The sequence below is a fragment of the Orbicella faveolata genome, unplaced genomic scaffold, assembly GCF_042242905.1.
Source record: "Orbicella faveolata isolate gen_17 unplaced genomic scaffold, um_ofav_v1 contig_13, whole genome shotgun sequence".
Lineage (NCBI taxonomy): Eukaryota > Metazoa > Cnidaria > Anthozoa > Scleractinia > Merulinidae > Orbicella > Orbicella faveolata.
This window is the reverse complement of record NW_028301540.1, coordinates 17,512,501-17,529,639: the sequence shown is the minus strand read 5'-3', so window position 1 is coordinate 17,529,639 and position 17,139 is coordinate 17,512,501. Positions and strand designations below refer to the sequence as shown.

At 39.1% G+C, this 17,139-nt stretch overlaps 3 protein-coding genes across 3 annotated transcripts in view; 2 read left to right on the top strand and 1 right to left on the bottom strand.

The window, feature by feature from the left end:
- Positions 1-21: 21 nt before the first annotated feature.
- Positions 22-5,194, top strand: LOC110054341 (peroxisomal trans-2-enoyl-CoA reductase-like). The gene is made up of 7 exons (XM_020760762.2): positions 22-335; positions 1,676-1,841; positions 2,454-2,535; positions 2,920-3,016; positions 3,782-3,886; positions 4,579-4,693; positions 4,960-5,194. Exons 1-7 carry the CDS (start codon positions 96-98, stop codon positions 5,007-5,009), a joined length of 855 nt encoding a protein of 284 aa, XP_020616421.2. The 5' UTR covers positions 22-95; the 3' UTR covers positions 5,010-5,194.
- A 2,456-nt stretch (positions 5,195-7,650) lies between these two features.
- Positions 7,651-10,933, top strand: LOC110056134 (homeobox protein ceh-1-like). The gene is made up of 3 exons (XM_020762617.2): positions 7,651-7,762; positions 10,147-10,334; positions 10,709-10,933. Exons 1-3 carry the CDS (start codon positions 7,651-7,653, stop codon positions 10,931-10,933), a joined length of 525 nt encoding a protein of 174 aa, XP_020618276.2.
- A 5,035-nt stretch (positions 10,934-15,968) lies between these two features.
- LOC110055457 (uncharacterized) overlaps positions 15,969-17,139 on the bottom strand; it is an 8,454-nt gene continuing 7,283 nt past the window's right edge. Inside the window, exon 8 of the mRNA XM_020761879.2 lies at positions 15,969-17,139. This exon is cut by the window's right edge and continues 1,184 nt beyond it. The gene's annotated coding sequence lies outside the window, so the exon portion shown is untranslated.

The following is a 17,139-nucleotide window of genomic DNA, read 5'->3' as shown; positions in this document are numbered from 1 at the left end:
TTCTGCGATTCGATCATTCGGTCATGCGCTTCACTGATCCCGCGCGGTCGCGGGCGTGACACGCGCGCCCTTTTTCCAGCAAGATACAATCGACGATGCAATCAGTATTTCGGGCAGGGTTATTTGAAGGGAAAGTGGCAATTGTTACTGGCGGTGGTACGGGTATTGGAAAGGCAATAGCTAGAGAATTACTTTATCTTGGCAGCAAAGTTGTGATCTCGTCAAGAAAGGAGGACAGACTACAGAAAGCGGCTGATGAACTGTCACGTTACATACAGCCCTCCAGCAGTTCAGAGGTTAAAGTTGTGCCGTGTAACATCAGAGAAGAGCTACAGGTAAGGTAAGGTAAGGTAAATTTATTTTGAGTCGTAAACGTGGGGAGTGGTTGCCCAATCTCCCGAGCCAGGAGCTTATGACAAAAACGCACGACGCAGGTTAAGGCTCTGCGAATGGTTAATTAAGCTTATTCAGACAATAAAGGTGCTCTCTTGATGATCTCTAAGTTGGTTTTCAGAGTGGACTTTCTTATATGATTTTGAGGGGGCAGGAGGGTAAAATAAGTCTTGCACAAGAAACAACAAAGAAAATGTTTCATAAAACCAAGCCATGAAAAGAAATATACAGAAAAACTCGCAAACAAAATCTTTCATGACCCCCGGGGGGGAGGGGGGGGGTACTTTAGGAATTTCTGGGTGGGGATGTGCCGCTGGGACCCTGTAACCCTTAGCCTATACCAGAGCTAGTTCAGCTGAATTTTCCGACCCAATACTAGAGTAACCAGTATTAAAGCCACCGATTTCCATCTGATTCCCGACTTTTGACAGTCAATAATATCCAGTAGTGTTTTATGATAGTCATCTATCGATGCTGTTGAGGCTGAGTTGCAAAAATTTAAACTTGCCGATTTTATTTTTTTTATATTTTCGATTGGCAATTCCTGGTTTCCTTAGTTTAGATAAAATATTCAACCAACTGGTCAGTTTCGTGAAAAATGATACCGTATTCTAGACCCAAACGCTCTGATTTATATACCCTATCCTAGAGTAAACTGCTTGAAAACCATACCCTTCACAGCAGCACATACCTATATAGCCCATATATGGCAGTAACCCCCCCCCCCCACCCAGGGCATGACCTGACTCTTGAAAAGTTCTTTGGCAGGCTCAACTGAACTGCCCCCCCTCCCCCTTCCCGCCCCCCTCTTTTTAAGAATCATTTTTAAAAGCAGCTACAATTGTGTGTGACCCATGAATTCTGTTCAAGTTTGTACATGAAGTGTGATCACAACCTCCTCTCCCTTTGCTACCCTACCCCTTGTAATCTTTGATTCCTGCATCTTGGCCAAGAGAGAATGAGGTCCCTAATTTTCCAGTATAGTTTTGGAAATTGATGTGATGTCAAAAGGTTTTACTGATTAAACTGATGTAAATTTAAACTACATTTCTGCTTATTGCCGATGGCATTTACCCACATATTTTATTAAGTATGTTCCCTTTGAGATGTGAAATGATAAATGGTGTATACTTTTGCTATTGAGTCGCTTGTGCAGATTTACTGGAGAGAATAATAAATCTGTAGAGTAATTAGCCATAGGCAAGTCTTTTTGTTACACTGTTAAAAAAGAAAGTTGCATAAGTTATATATTGCATACTGTAAACACAGCTTTGCATTTTAGGTAACTAACTTGATGGAGGAAACCATTTCCTCTTATGGAAAAATTGACTTTCTTGTGAATAATGGAGGAGGCCAGTTCATGTCACCTGTTTCAAGCATGTCCTCTAAGGGTTGGAAAGCTGTCATAGATACTAACTTGAATGGAACATTTCTGTGTTGCAGAGAAGGTACAAATTCATTAATGCTATGCAAGTATGATTCTTGTTGCGGAGAATTTGTGACAATTAACATTCAGAATAATTGATATGGACAATAATTTTCTGATTCTGGATCTACAATGCTGGTCGCAAAACATACATGTACAGTGTATTTACTTGAATAACAGTCAGTAGTCTACAGGAAATTTATTACAAGTTTGTCCTGGTTATTGAGATGGGGTGTTTTTCAATGGAGGCATTTAATTAGGATTTTAGCATATTGTGCATTGTTGTGGCAAGTACCACACAATCACCTCCTTCCTTCAAAGCCTGGTCGGAGTTATAGTTCCTTTTGCTAATTTTGAGAGTTGCTAATAGAGACATAAGAGAAGGGGTATTAATTTATTCATGCAGTACATGATTTTCCCAAATGAAGTAGGTCGTACTTGTAACTTTCATGTTTTCTACCAAACTTTATGACACTCTGTCAGTTTTTCAACACTGCTAAAAGGAAAATGTGCAACGTAGCATGATTTATATTATTTTTTGGACTATTCTTTGCAAGTTGGATTGATTTTGTCATTGCCATATAGTTGTCTATTTTGCATTGAAGTATATTTCTGGTCATGTGTGGCTGTTTAGCTTTCAGATTGTGGATGGGTGACAATGGTGGCTCTATTGTAAACATTATTGTGGACATGAGCAAAGGTTTTCCGGGGATGGCGTAAGTATTTTTTCTATTCTTTGAGTTGGCCTGAAATACAGTAGTCACGAGTCATGACTTATTTTTTTCATTCACAATCACTTGTTGTAACACTCTTAATAATTAAGTTAAAAAAAAAGAAAATATTTCCTCACCTCTGCAAATTAAACAAGAAACATCTTTCCCTAAAGTCTTTGTTAGCAAAAATAAAAAGAACATACCAAATCAAACTCGTGTTCAGTGAGGAAAGAAAAACTTGCAATTGTACTTTGCTACCATTGTGAGAAATGGAAGCCTAGCTTACTCCCTATCAGGACATCATGAATTTTTGTCAGCAAGGGGATAAACCATAGATTATTTTAACATGTCAGTACACTAGTCATGTTATTTTTGTTTCATGTGCAGGCACACTGGTGCAGCACGAGCTGGAGTTAACAATTTAACAATGAGTTTAGCTCTTGAGTGGATAGGCCATGGAGTCAGGATCAACTGTGTGGCCCCAGTATGTTAGATGGTATTGATCTGTTTGTCTGTATACACATGCTTACCTTGTACATTTGTGTGTAGTATGAAGGAGTATATTTACTTCACTTTCGAGAGAATCATTCATTGAAACTTGGTGGCAGTCTGTGGCAGTATAACTCAGTATTGTAATTGCAGATCTGTTTATTTTTTGACAGAGAAATGAGTATGAGATCTTTTCTTTTCAAGACTACTTTCAAAAAGACAGCCCCTTTGCACTGAAGGTGTTATTGTACATATGTATCTGAAGTACAATAGAGGCTCTAAATGACAAAAGTAGCATTTACATTAAACTTTACTCAGCATAAAGAAGACAAGATCTAGTCTTTTCCGAATCTTTTTGATTCATTCAGTAGCTTTCTACCATTATCAGTTGAGTAAGGCACGACAGAGCTTTGGTGACAAAGTTTTGGGTGTAAAATTGCAGCGTTGCCACAGACAACTCTCCTGGTTTCCAACAGTAACAATTTCGTTGTCTGCAATTTCCCATGCTTTGCCCTCAATGACATCAAAGGCCAACATGTTGTCACTGGAAATGGAGCCAGTTGCCCATGACAACAACACAAGTTGAACGTTAAAACCCAATCCCCAGACTTTTGTCGCTCCTTACTCGACTGATAATCAAAGTAGTATCAGTGTTTGGTTTGTTGACCCTTTTCAGGTGCCAAGTTTTTTATATTCATTTGATGTTCAAAAGAGGTTACATTAAATTTTGTACATAGTTTGAGCTTTTGTTTCAATATAGGGTGTGGTGTACTCTGAAACTGCAGCACAGAATTATCCAGACTCTGAGCTGTTTCAAAAGTTAAAAGCCGTACTACCAGCTAAAAGATGTGGAACCACAGCAGAAGTAAGAATTAAATGTGGCCTTACATGTATGTCCCAGGCAGGACAGATGGAATTAAGATAAACTATTTAATCTCAGGGCTAATGTTTGTCCATTGACTTATGTTTTGTCACCATTAACTATAAGAGGCACTGACCGTCATGCTTCATGCCCAATCATCCTTGGAATGTCTCAAAGCAAGTCTCACTACCTAGGAGAAGATTGAAAACTCTGAAAACAACATTCAACTATGTTGTAAAGCTTGGTCTTCTTGACACCTAATTCTACCTACTCTTGTCAGTTCACTGATATTTTATTGTAGATGGTTGCCCGCTACAAGTATTGAACCCTTGTCAAAGACAAACTTTTTAAAGGTTTTATTTTGACTGCTCTAGATTTGAAATTAGAATGTGAGTGTCAGATTAGTAAAGTCTATTGAAGCATTCTAGCATACTTAGCTAATTTTATAGTGGTAAATTGACCACTGTATGGAGTTAGTAAAGCTGATGTTTCAATTGCTTGCTTTTCATTGCAGCAAAAAATGCTGTGAAAAAGAACCAATGCTCAAAACATTAACTCCATTAATTTGCTACTGAGGATAATTTACCTGAATCAACTGTACCCCAAGCTAACAAATAGTTAAGTTTTTCACGTGCCCACTGAGGCAAGCCAACAGTTTCTTTAATACTAATACCATAACACTGTGATGTTTTTAGGTAGCAGGAGCTGTTAGTTTCCTTTTGTCTCCTGCTGCGTCTTATATAACAGGAACCACAATTGATGTGGATGGTGCTTCTAGTAAAGTCTTTCTTAATTATATGCCAATACCAGGTAATGAGATCTTTGTAATTTGATAACATTTAATTGATTGTTCAGCGAATCCTCGGCAGCCAGGCAACTTTCAGTTAAATTTCATATTCCTTGAGTTCCTTGCCACCAGGCGGGGGATTACTATGTGTTATGTACTACCTGTCTTAAATGTACTGCTTTCGTGTATTTGATTTGACTCATTTACTGTTAGATTCTGGTTTTTAGTAACTCTTCAGTGTGTACAAGTGAAGACTGCCGCCCTGTAACAGTGTTTGTATCTGTTTCAGATAAGAGACAACTGACAGAATACACTTGGAAAGATGAATGTGACGGTTAAATGCTTCAAAAGTCTTACGTGGTTAAACAATGCTGTATATAATGAATTTCAAAGGACATGTAAACACAAAAAAATCAATATGGATACGGTACAATTTTTTACAAAATGTCTTTTAATCTGCAAGTATCTGACCTAAGTGTTTAGGGATAGCTCAGTACAGTAATAAAACTCTTTACATGGTGTTACATGATGTAGTCTGGTCTCTGAACTCTCCCCTCCCTGACAGATAACTAGGGGAGTTGATCAAGAGTGACATCATTGAAGTCACACACGGCATTTATGTTGAAATTTTAGATTAAACAGTGTCTGTCAATACGTTTGCAGTGCATGTGTATACTTCTACACTTCCCTTAGTTCCTTGCAGTCTATCTAAACCCGATCCCCGGGGTGGGTGGGCACTGCCATATATGGGCTACATAGGTATGTGCCGCTGTGAAGGGTATGGTTTTCAAGCAGTTTACTCTAGGATAGGGTATATAAATCAGAGCGTTTGGATCTAGAATAGGGTATCATTTTTCACAAAACTGACTGGTTGGTTGAAGATTTTATCTAGAGTAAGGAAACCAGAAATTGCCACTCAGAAATATAAAAAAAAATCAAATCGGCAAGTTTAAATTTACGCAAATCAGCCTCAACAGTGTCAGTAGATGGGGGGATTTGGGGAGTTTACTCTAGTATAGGTTAGCAACATTCAGCTGAACCAGCTCTGGTATAGGCTGAGGGTTCCAGGGTGGGTCACAGCGGCACATTCCCACCCAGAAATTCCCAAAGTACCCCCCCCCCCGGACCCGATCCTAACCATTTTTCAAAGCCGTTTTCTTCCTGTCGTAGATATAAACAAAGTTACTGCCTTGCTGATCACTGAACGTGAAATTGTTGTTTACGCGTCACGGATTTATTAATGGTCAGACATACATGTACATCTGGCCGAGCTTTGTCTGGTCCCTGACAAAGTTAGTCTGTCTTCCCACATGATCACTCTTGAAGATTTTCTGTAGTTGTATGGCTTACGTTTCTGAAATAACCTGCTTTCACATAAAATATTCTTTTTTCTTTTGTTCCCACTCTCTTTCCCTTCCCCCGTTTTGTTTGACATCAGACGTGAGTATTGGCCTAGCCGTCTCCCAATCAGAATTGCGCGCTTGAAGTTTGATCGTGATCGTGACATTTTTAGTCGTGTATTAAATCTCTTGTTAATCAAGCTTGCTCGGTTCCTTACTGGGAGAATATCGGCCCGAGGTCTTGACAGTACGGACCGAGGGCCGATATTCTCCCAGTAAAGAACCGAGCAAGCTTGATTAATAAGATCTATGTCAACACGCAGTCATGATCCGTCCAGCCAAGTGATTATTACACGCTTCCACACAAACTGACCGTACCATGAGCTGTACGTGGAACGAAGTTTCAGATCGTGTTGTTCACTACAAGAAAGTTCATTTAACAGCGATGAAATTATTCCATTGGGACAAGCTTATTAGTGTATGGCGAGCAGATATCCTCCACTTGAAGTATCGTTAACTGCTGCTTATAAGCCCCCCGCCCCGGTTAAGGGCCCATCTACCTGTAAACCAAAAATACATTCAGTTATGAGCCACCCGCCCCCGGCTATAAAAAGGCCCCGTTCTAGCTTTCTTTGTGGTGAATTCGTTTATTATGTTCTAAAGCTTAATTAAAAACCCGGATTAAAAAACAGTAAATGAAAAACCTACTTCGATCAACACAGCTACAGCTCGTTTCGAAACGATTGTTTTATTCCAGTTATGAGCCCCCTCGGATATAAGGCCCCTCGGCTATAAGCCCCCTCAGATACAAACCCCACCGTTTAAAAGCCCATCTAAAAGCGCTTATGAAGTTGTACAAGCCCAGGGCTTATAAGCGGCATTTTACGGTATTCGGGTACCAGATTTATCGGGGTCAAGTTTTAAAACCGTAGTATCACAAGTAGAATTGATGATGCCATGGGAAAGCGAGGAACGATTTGCTCTTTTTCCATTCCCTGGCTATGGTTGCCACCGGTCAGGATGGCAGAAGCATGATCTTAAGACAAGCGAATGGGTTCAATTCGATTTGACTACTTCCTCATCCTCACCCCTCGACCTCCAATGTTGTTTTATCTTGTTTTAGTATTTGGAGTCCAACACTTAATAACTGGAATCGCTATTTTATTTTTCAGTGTTTAGCACAAGGGATGTTGGCTGCGGCATTTCGTTTCATGTTAGACTTAATATTGTTTTTCCCCAAATTGTAAGAAGTCTTAAGAAAAGCGATCTCACAAGATTGGTTGGTTATAATTCTCTTTTGCCTAATGACGTATTGGCATATTGCATAACAAACACAGAATAAGCGAGTTGTGATTGGAAACTGACAATAAATGAGAAATCTGTGTGATTCTACTTGTGATTTTACTGTCCGTAGGTATTTCTCAATGACTGGTTTTTTTTACTATTAGTTTCAATGATCTTATCGACATTTTAAACTCCGTGAATTATGTAGCATATTTCATCTGACGTCACAAAGTAAACATTCCCTTCTCTCTTACGTCAGCGATCGACTAACCAATGGGTGTTAAGCACTGAACATGTCCAGTTTAAAGTAGATTCAACTTTGCTGGACGATCGTCAATCTGCCGGAGGACGCAAGTATGATGAACAAAACTGCTGCCGAGAAATTAGGTCTGTCTCCTGATGAAGAATGTGTTTTCTTGAATGTTGAAAAACCGACGCCTGCGCCAAGTCAGAATTTGCTGGAGGAGGGTAAGTTAGAGTCCAGGTTTGATTTGTTCAATGAAACTAACAGCGGAATGCATGCTAAAACATCGACGTTCTTTGCGATTCAGTCGCGCTCCAACTTATTTTTCTATAGCAGAAAACGAAAATCAGTCTCTTAACATCAAGGTATGTTCATCGTTTGTTTCCGAGCTTTTGCTGACCGCGAGACAAATGTTATCAACGTCGTTCACTCCATAAAAACGGAGTATCGAAAGGTTTTTTCTTAACTTAAGCGGAAAACAAATACATAGAGCAATCGTAGGGGAGAGTTCAGTATCTCAGTCGCTGGTCATGGATCTGGTAATTTATATCGATATTAATTGTTAACGAGGATGCTATACCTAAGTTGAAATAAAATGGTTTAGTGCTATGCAGCTATAACTACATAATTTCTCCAAAAACGGGTTACAGAACGCTTTCGAAGAAATTGAGAACATTCAGAATTGAAAAAATGAAATTCAATGCTTTCGTTGTACTCTGCTTGAGAGAAAAAGTATAGCCAGCAATATCGAGTCAATTTCCTGCTTCGATATTTACATACCAAATCGTTGATGTTAACATTATTTCAACTGACTCGAAAAAATCAAATTGTCTCATAATTAAAATATTATCTTAATACCACCTTCTCTATTATTCAAATGGCAGAAGAGGCCGTGAGGAAAACAAAATAACATCGTTCTCGATTTCCTGGGGGGAAATCAGCTGCAGCTTGGTCAGACACAATCATTGCTCCTATTCGCAAATTCCTTTACATGGATGTTACAGCAAATAAACATCACTCTCAACAACACACTTACCCAACTGATCTTTTCCAAACTCGCTCAAAAGACTATTTTTTCGAATACGAAACTTAACTTTTCTTTTCTTGGGTTTTCTTGACCACACCCAAAAACAACAAATTACATTAAATAGAACCTAGCCTAATTATTTATCTAGCAATTTTTAAGCACATCAAACGTATATTGTATTTACCTGGCCAATGGAAGAGAAATAGCCGCATAGCAAACAGGCTCCCGGCGAGGGCGGAAAAAAATCCGGCCAGCGAAGCGAGCGGACAAGCACGAAACTGAAGAATTTGGAGAGCAAAGCAGGCTGGGAGGGAAGGACAAATTTCGCTTCCTCGGCAAACAGGTGTTTACATGTAAAATGGCGGATTAGTTTTTGTATATACCGTTGCACTTCGCCGGCGGACAAGTGGTTTCAGAAGGTACAAACTTCATTAAAATTCTTCTTGTTGGCCAAACCAACCAGCTTACGGAGCTAAAAGCTGTGTTAAGCGGGCACCCTCAGGAAATAGTCTTATGCCCATTTAAAAAGGGCTTTCATGGAATACGTCCTATAAGCTTCGAAATTCTATTCTGATCAGCGATGGATGATTTTGAGATACTTGCCTAAACTGTAACGATGTCCTTGTCTTTAATTATTTTGTTTAAAGCGCTGAATTGATCAAAGTGTTATTTAACAATTAGACCCGTAGCCCGCAAGGGCTACGGGTCAATAGCCCATGAGGCGAAGCCGAATGGGCTATTGACCCGTGGCCCTTGAGGGCGAAGGGTCTAATTGTTTTAGTATCACCCAACTAGTCGGACAGAAAAGGTAATAATAAAGTTAGCAAATGCAAGTTGAAGAAATATTTATTTGGGAATAAAACGAAAGAAAGCGCCACGCTCGATGGCGCCAATTTCGCTACTCGATGACTATTACTAATAGTCCCCTAGTAGCGTAGCCAATAAAAATGCAGGATTTGCATTAGTCCACTAGTTGGGTGATACTAATTAAACATATATCATAAAGCGAGTTTCACGCGGCCAAACAAGTCGGCTAATAACAGAAGTGATTGAGATACGAGCTGGTGTCCAAGACGGTGACAGAAGAACATCCTGATACCGCAATGAAAATGCTGAGAACCAAAATGCATATGCCATCCGGTGAAGAAATAGTCGATTTTTTAATTCCTTCAGTTTCTCAAGCCTCATTTTCCAAAGTTGACTTAACTTCTGACCGGAGTGTTCCCCCTTTCCATGACGTCGATAACGTAGAAAAAGCAAAATCCCAGTCAATCTCAGGACACAAAGACTCATTTTCACTGATTATTTCATTAGCCTCCCCACATCCTTCCCCGTTTAAAGCACTTAAGCCTCACTTTTAAGGTGCCCGTGTCCGCTTTATAAAGGCGTCCGCTCAGTTCAGGTATTTACACTAAATGAGGGAAATACATGTCGTTAGAATGCTCGCTTGTTCTCACGATGAATAGTTCCTTAACAGAAACACTATATTTAAACAGTCAATGATGGCAGCTGATCGGATGAAATTCATGAGTTTTAATAGCCCATGACAAGTTTGTATTATTTGTTGTTATTTTACCCCAGGACAGTTGTTATCTCTCCCGAGTGAAGACACAGCTTCTGGTGCTCACAAGCCAAAGATTGCCCGCACCCGATTTTCAATTTACCAGAAAATTGCCCTTGAGAACTCGTTTCTTTCATCTTTGTATCTAACGGGCGAAGAACGAGACGCCTTGGCCTTCAAAATTGGACTCTCTCCTGGCATTGTGCAGGTACATATTATGCTTTCGTGTTTTAGAAATTGAGAAAAATATCTTTATCCTTATGTGATCGCTGAATACGAGAGCAAGTAATATGTCCAGAACAGTAGTTTATATCACACTTGTTTAAGGACTCGGCAGACGGAGATAGGGTTTGTAAACCGGTGATGTATGAGTCAGTTCCTTATCGATCTATCGCGCGGTTTGACCTGACGTTCTTGTGTAATTACTCATATTCCACGCAGACACTGAACTTACTCGTGAGTTTTTTTTCTTTTAAGAACCTCATTTGAATTGTAAAATAAAATTTAAAAAAACGTCAATGTTTTCTTTTACCACATTTGGCTAAGTTTTTCTTGGTTTATTTTTCTTTGTTTGTCCCGCAGACTTGGTTCAAAAACAGGCGATTTAAATGGCGTAAAGAACTCAAGATGGCTAATGGAACTAACTCGCCACCATCACCAGTTCTTCTCTTCCCCAATCCTCCTGCCTTGACATACCGAGGATCTACCATGGGGCCTGAGCACCAGCGTGCTGGTTGGGAGGGAAACTCATGTCAGTTTTGTGTAACCAGTCCACCACGCTTCCTCTATAACAACACTACACACTAGCAAATGGAAATGGTGTCAAATCAGTTATTACCATAAAAGCTCTATTAAGTCTCCTTCTTGCTCTCTTTCATTTTTGTAAGTTCTGTTCTCTATTCAGCCCTGCACTGGAAATTTCAATCATAATACCCCCTTGTGCCCACCCATTTCTCAGCAAACCAACACAATAAATGAACAGAGAAGTAATGACATGTCAAACTATCCTGTGTTTACCAGTCATTTATTGCAATCTTTCTCTATATGCAGCAGTCACTTTTTCTAGTGTCCTATGTCGTTTATTGTTAGGAGCTGCTCTAACTGATAAATGTACGCTTATGTTTCAAGAAACCGTAATTCATGGTACAAACTGATTTGAATTTGATTTTACTGAAAAACTTGACATGAGCCTAGAAGACCGACGATTAAGATCTACTTGATCAAACAGCTATGTAAGTCAATACTACCCAGCACCCAGAGCGCTTGGTACAGGTTTTACCGTTGTCGAATATTACATGAGCTATCTGTCCCGGGCATTGATTTTTTCAGAAAAAAAACTTTAAACATGACCCAGGTGCTATCATAGCACTCGTCTGATTGTTAAAAGCTCCCTCTACCCTCCCGCACACCTCCTGCTCAAAAGGTATTGAAAATTAATACACCAACCCCCACCCTCCCCCCGAAAGGACTTCATAGAGCTTTAACGGTTTTACTAGAATGTCTTTTTAATAAAAATCTTTTAATTTTGCTTCCAACCATGAAGCAAGATAAACCGTAAGACAGTAAGATATTTCATAATGTGTAGAAATATATTTGCAATTACTTTCGTTAAAATTGGCAGGTTTTCCATTAATTTAACACAGAAGTTCCGCTTGCTTTACTGATCAATTGTGGTCTTGTTGTTACTCAGACAAGTTATTTTTTTCTCTGTTTGATTCTTATAGCATTTTGTACTGTTTCTCTTAAATTTCTGTTCCGTAATGTCATCTAAGACGGTTGGGGAAAGTCGTCAAAATTTCAGTTACGTTATTCACTGAGTTCGTTGTGTTTATAAATCTCCTTTGAAAGAGTTTGATTTGGAATAAGCTGCTTGATATTTTTTCTTTCCTCGTTTCTATGAAGTGGTAGAAGCGTGTAACGATTGCTATCACTAAGAGTCAAACAAAGATAACATTCAGCACTTTTGTTTTTTTATATATATATATTTGTTGTTGTATTTATAGACTCAGGTTTGCTGTTATGTAAATAGGTTAATGACCAAGTGTTGGTCACGCTAAAATGGCTGGATTTGGACCAGTTGAGGTCCACGCAAAACAAGATCTTGGCCGGCAACTGATATCCAGCCATCTTCACCGAATAAGTTTGGTGAAGAAAGGATTTATTATATAGCGTACAGACCACCGTGTCCTTGTGGAATGAGGCGGGCATTGCCGAGCGAGCAAAATAGCCCCCTTTTGCTCACTCGAGTAGCCAATCACAGAGCAGGATTTGGTTCATCCTGCCCGCTCACGGAGCTAGCCATATGATAATGTTGTTTATCGATATACAGTCAAACAGAATAATTGCGCCAGTCACCAGGCATTGCATTAATATTGTAAATCAGAGAAGCTAAGCAAAATAAAAATATTTACTGAGTGTTGTATTTGCTAAGTCTTGTACCTCTTGGTATTAATGTTAGTTCGCCCGAGAATATGTGACGTCAGGTCACATGCATTTTAGCGTTAACACATTTTTCCTAAACAAATGAACTGACTATTGATAGCGAGATTCTCCTCATTCTCCCTCCCCTGGACTTTGTTATCTCCATATGAAGTTCACTTTCAATTAGCCCTTTGCTAAGTTTTACTGTGGTCTTGTTGTTACTCAGACAAGTTATTTTTTTCCGTGTTATTATGATTTTAAAACGTGTATTGTTCTGATTTTCGATTTAAAAGATTTGGCCTTAACCATCCCTTCTTTTTTGGTTTGTAAGAAACATTCGAGAAGTAATTTTGTACAAAACCATTACGGTAAATTATCTCTCTCGTTTCTTGGCTTCTGAATTAACATATGCAAAAGCCAGGTGATATCTTTTTATTGCTTCGTTTAGACACAATCTGGAGACGTAACAGAGTGTAATGTGATAATCCTTGGGTAAACATTGCTTGCCAAGTCCGCTCAAAAAGAGTTATACGTCTTTTAAGACGTATAACTGTTGTTATGCTTAAAAGCATAACAACAGTCATTTTTAAAAAGATCCCATTGGTTAACAGTTCCCGTTATGAAATCTGTGAAACACCTGCTATCCATTTTTTCTTCATTTGGTGGGAAATTTGGTTCCTGTTTAAGGACCTATTCATCAAATGGTTCCCAAATTGCTCACAGAAAACTTCCTAAAGTTCTAACAAGAAGAAATCAGATTTTGGCGCAAAATGCTTTCCGAAGTATGTTTTTTCAACAAGAAACCACAAAGAATGGTATTTCTCGAATAACATTCATTAAACAAAACTCCCGACTGGTAGCAGCAAATTAATTATTGATTTTCTTTGAAAACAAAATAAATGATTTACATTTTGTGAAAGCTCTAGTTATATTTTCGAAGATCGTTTATGTGTTAGTACTAATGAGATAAACCAGCTCACGATACATTTGTTGTACAGTAACACAGAACGGTGGACCTGAATCATGATAGTCGCTGAAGATGACGAAAATGACGAGAAAGCGCAGGCTCTTCGTCGTAAACTTATAAGAAATGTTGTGGAGGCGAAACTAAAGAATGAACGAGAAAAAGAAAAGCTTGGACGCACGCTGGGAAATCTAGCGAAGGAAGAGCAACGAGAAATGCGAAACATTCATCGAAATCTTGATTCATTGAAACGAGAACTTCAGGCTCTAGAGCTTGGAAAAACCAGCGAAAACAGACTGAGTGTGAGAAGTGCAGTAGCCACACATGTTGCCGATAAAGGAGACGTACTCACAGACACGAGCAAACGAGACGAAAAGCTGAATCAACGGAGACACTCTGAGTGCACTTCAAAGTCACCCATGAGTTTCCTTGAATTGAAACGTTTACCGCCTTTACAAACCACTAATCAAGGCCTAGTGGTGTGGCCTTTGCCATACAGACAGGATAAGAGCCCGGAATTCCCTGCTCCGCTGAAGCATCGAAAGAGTTTAGCTCTACCTAAAATTGAACTTAATGAAAATCAGGAAAGGAGCCGGCACCGGTCAAGACTTCAATCATCCCCCGCGGTACTCAGCCATGTTCTGCAAAGCCAACTTGCCAAGATTAACAGAAATGATCCTCTAAAACCAGATACTACATCTGCTCATGAGGCAAATGACGATCAGTAAAGTAATACAATTTGACTGATGAGAGATTTATTTTCGCCGACACTGTGAAATTATGATACTGACCAGTTATCGATCGTTTTGACATTTCAATTTTAAAACGTTTCTTATGCCGAGAGCAAGCCGTTTGTTTCGTGTTCATCATTGCCTTTGTAAGTGGTAAAATGTGACTAATCCCAAAACAAGATATTGGAAGAGTACCATGTGCAGGCAACGAACATATTGACATTCCAAATATTTACAAGTCACTCACGTGATTTGTTATGACACGCAGCGTTCGCTCGTTAAATTCCGCTGGCGTAGCACGCGCAGAACTTTGAACCGTTAGATAGTCAGTAATTTCAGTTGGCTTTTTAAACCGACGAAAACTGAAGTTGTTCGGTCGAAACGTCTTTGTATAAGTAACTATAAACGTTGCTTTAACGTTTTAATAGAGTCAGTGTGAAAAAAACTTCGAATGTATACTGCGAAGCAGTGGCGGATCCACGGGAGCCCCCAACACCTCCCCCCCCCCCCCCCCCTCCCTCTTATTTTGGGTACAAAAACAAAAAAATCGCCGAAGGAAGAAAAGACGGCAGAGAAAGCAAACTTCCCCCCGCCTCCCCTAGCTAAGGGTCTGGATCCGCCACTGCAAAGAGTGTCATTGTTGATCAGTTCTTTCGTCTCTGTTGAATCAAGGGAGAGCCCTCAAAATTTTTCAGATGTGTCGCTTATATGTTAAAAATATCTAAAATTGGCTTACATCTAAACTCTTTTAGTGCTTTTTTTAAACATTCGCCACTACATCAGCTACTATCTGTCCAACAAGACAGCTTTGCTAAAAATGCAAAAATATTCACTCATACAATCTAGTGAGGACAGCAGATGCTTGGAAAATAATCGAAGAAGTCCTTTACATGAAAGCTGACTGGTGTAACTTTTATTTTCTTCCTTATTACAAACACTTCTGAAAATGTTTATTCCCGATTCACAAGGCCAAAAACATGATACATTGAATTGCATTTTAAACGACAAAGGAGGTCATCAAAATTATCAGTGTACGTAACTCGGGCAGTTTTATGAAGAACTGGGAAACCAGTTACTCACGCAGACAAGTCGTAATAGTAAAGCAGAGATTGAAGCCACTTAATTAAGCCCAACTAGCTTATAGCTTTTGACACTTAAATCGGGGTTTCTGAAGGGTGAAGCAGCTATCGATAGGAGTGGGTGAGAGAGGCACTGTGAAAGTCAAGTGTTTTGCCCAATAACAACACACAACGACCCTTGCCAGGGCTCGAACCCTGGACCGCTCGATCAAGAGTCGATCTCGCAGGCTAACCATCAGTGTAAATAACATGAGAGACGAAACGCTTCTAGTCTGCTTCTTGTTGTGCAGGAATGTCGCATGGAACAGAAAATTTCAGGTATCCTTGAATTACCTGGCAAAGGGACAATGTCGACAGGTTAACCAAATTTTGATTCTCTAAGGGAATGTCTACAATCCCAGACAAAAATGTTGGGACACAAAGCAAGCTCTTCCCTCCTTCCACTTACAATGTCGATAATCAAGAGATTTTTTCCCTTTTTTGTTGAAAAAAAAACGCGACTTTTTCCAACTCTGACTAGGGGGGATGGGGGATAGGTGATGCACTTCACCTGTCCCAACTACTTTTGTTCCGGATTGTAGAAAACTTTGGCTAAGTGGACAGCCATCTCCAACTAATTTATCATCATAATGCGAAAACTACCGCAGTTTGTTTGTTTCCTTGGGTCTTTATTTCCTTGGATTTTAAGATACTTTGATTCTTTGCTTCTTTGCTTACATGATTTTTCCTTAGAAAGAGGCTACACCACAAAGTACCAGTCAATGTTATAATTAAGCACTGACGGACGGATAATAAAATGTCTAAAATAACTCAGTCGTGTAACATAACTTTGCTAATCATTTTATTTTTCGCCCTGCGGTCACATTTTATGAACCTGTAAAACTAAATCTACCGTCTTATAAAAGCTAAAAAATTTTCACAGCCTGCTTTGTAAGTCATTTTTTCCAAGTGCAACTCTAAATCTCAACATGTGAAACACAAACAAGTATGAGTACAAAAGTTCTAGCTGAGCTGGATTTATGGTGTATTATGAACACAATGCCAGTTATCAAACAAGTCTTGAGGGTTTTGGTTCTGGTTTAAAATAAAAAAATCTGAAATCTGAAATTTTTTCTTTAATTTTTTCTTGTTTGAAAACGTTAGAATTATTTTAAACTTCGTATTCCGCGACCTTCAGTTACTAAAGGCTAAACAGTTAACAGTAATTTTTTTATGTTCTTTAGTTGCGCTGAAGAACTGTCCAGATCTCCTTAAGTGAGCAGTCAGTTGCACAAATCAGTGTTTTCATGGCTTAGCTGGTTCCGAGAGTACCGAGCTATATCATGCCTCTATCACCTAGTTCACTATACTCTTGGTTTCTCCTCACTTGCCGGTCTGGTTTAAATGAAATCTCAGCCCCAACTATCTTTCGCATGTTCATAATATAATTCTAATGACCTTGCAAGAAGAAAAACTCCCTCGAAATATGTTCTCACCGGTTAAAAATTTAAGAAAGATAAACTCTATATAATTTTAATGACGGTTTTCCTGATACTTATTTAATTTGTTTTATGTCACTGTTATTGCATGATTAAACGGTGACCTCTTTAAGCTATCTTTACCTACGCTAAATCAGTAATATCACTAAAACAAGTTATGAAAACATCGTTTACTCTAAGCTAATATATATATTTTATGTTGAGACAAGCACTGACTTCACGCGTTTTCCATCTCCACAACAAAACACACAGACATATTCTAGGTAGCATAAACTTTTGTTAGGATATCTTGGCTTACACAACGTTAAATAATGTTTGTGAGGACCAAAGGATGTCTTAC

What these genes read in the sequence shown, in the direction of transcription:
- LOC110056134 (XM_020762617.2), top strand. Translation starts at nt 7,651, where the DNA reads ATGATGAACAAAACTGCTGCCGAGAAATTAGGTCTGTCTCCTGATGAA. An exon ending in TCAGAATTTGCTGGAGGAGG is followed by an intron (nt 7,763 to 10,146) that starts GTAAGTTAGAGT and finishes ATTTTACCCCAG; the next exon opens with GACAGTTGTTATCTCTCCCG. An exon ending in TCTCTCCTGGCATTGTGCAG is followed by an intron (nt 10,335 to 10,708) that starts GTACATATTATG and finishes TTTGTCCCGCAG; the next exon opens with ACTTGGTTCAAAAACAGGCG.
- LOC110054341 (XM_020760762.2), top strand. Translation starts at nt 96, where the DNA reads ATGCAATCAGTATTTCGGGCAGGGTTATTTGAAGGGAAAGTGGCAATT. An exon ending in AAAGGTTTTCCGGGGATGGC is followed by an intron (nt 2,536 to 2,919) that starts GTAAGTATTTTT and finishes TTTCATGTGCAG; the next exon opens with GCACACTGGTGCAGCACGAG. An exon ending in GATGTGGAACCACAGCAGAA is followed by an intron (nt 3,887 to 4,578) that starts GTAAGAATTAAA and finishes TGATGTTTTTAG; the next exon opens with GTAGCAGGAGCTGTTAGTTT.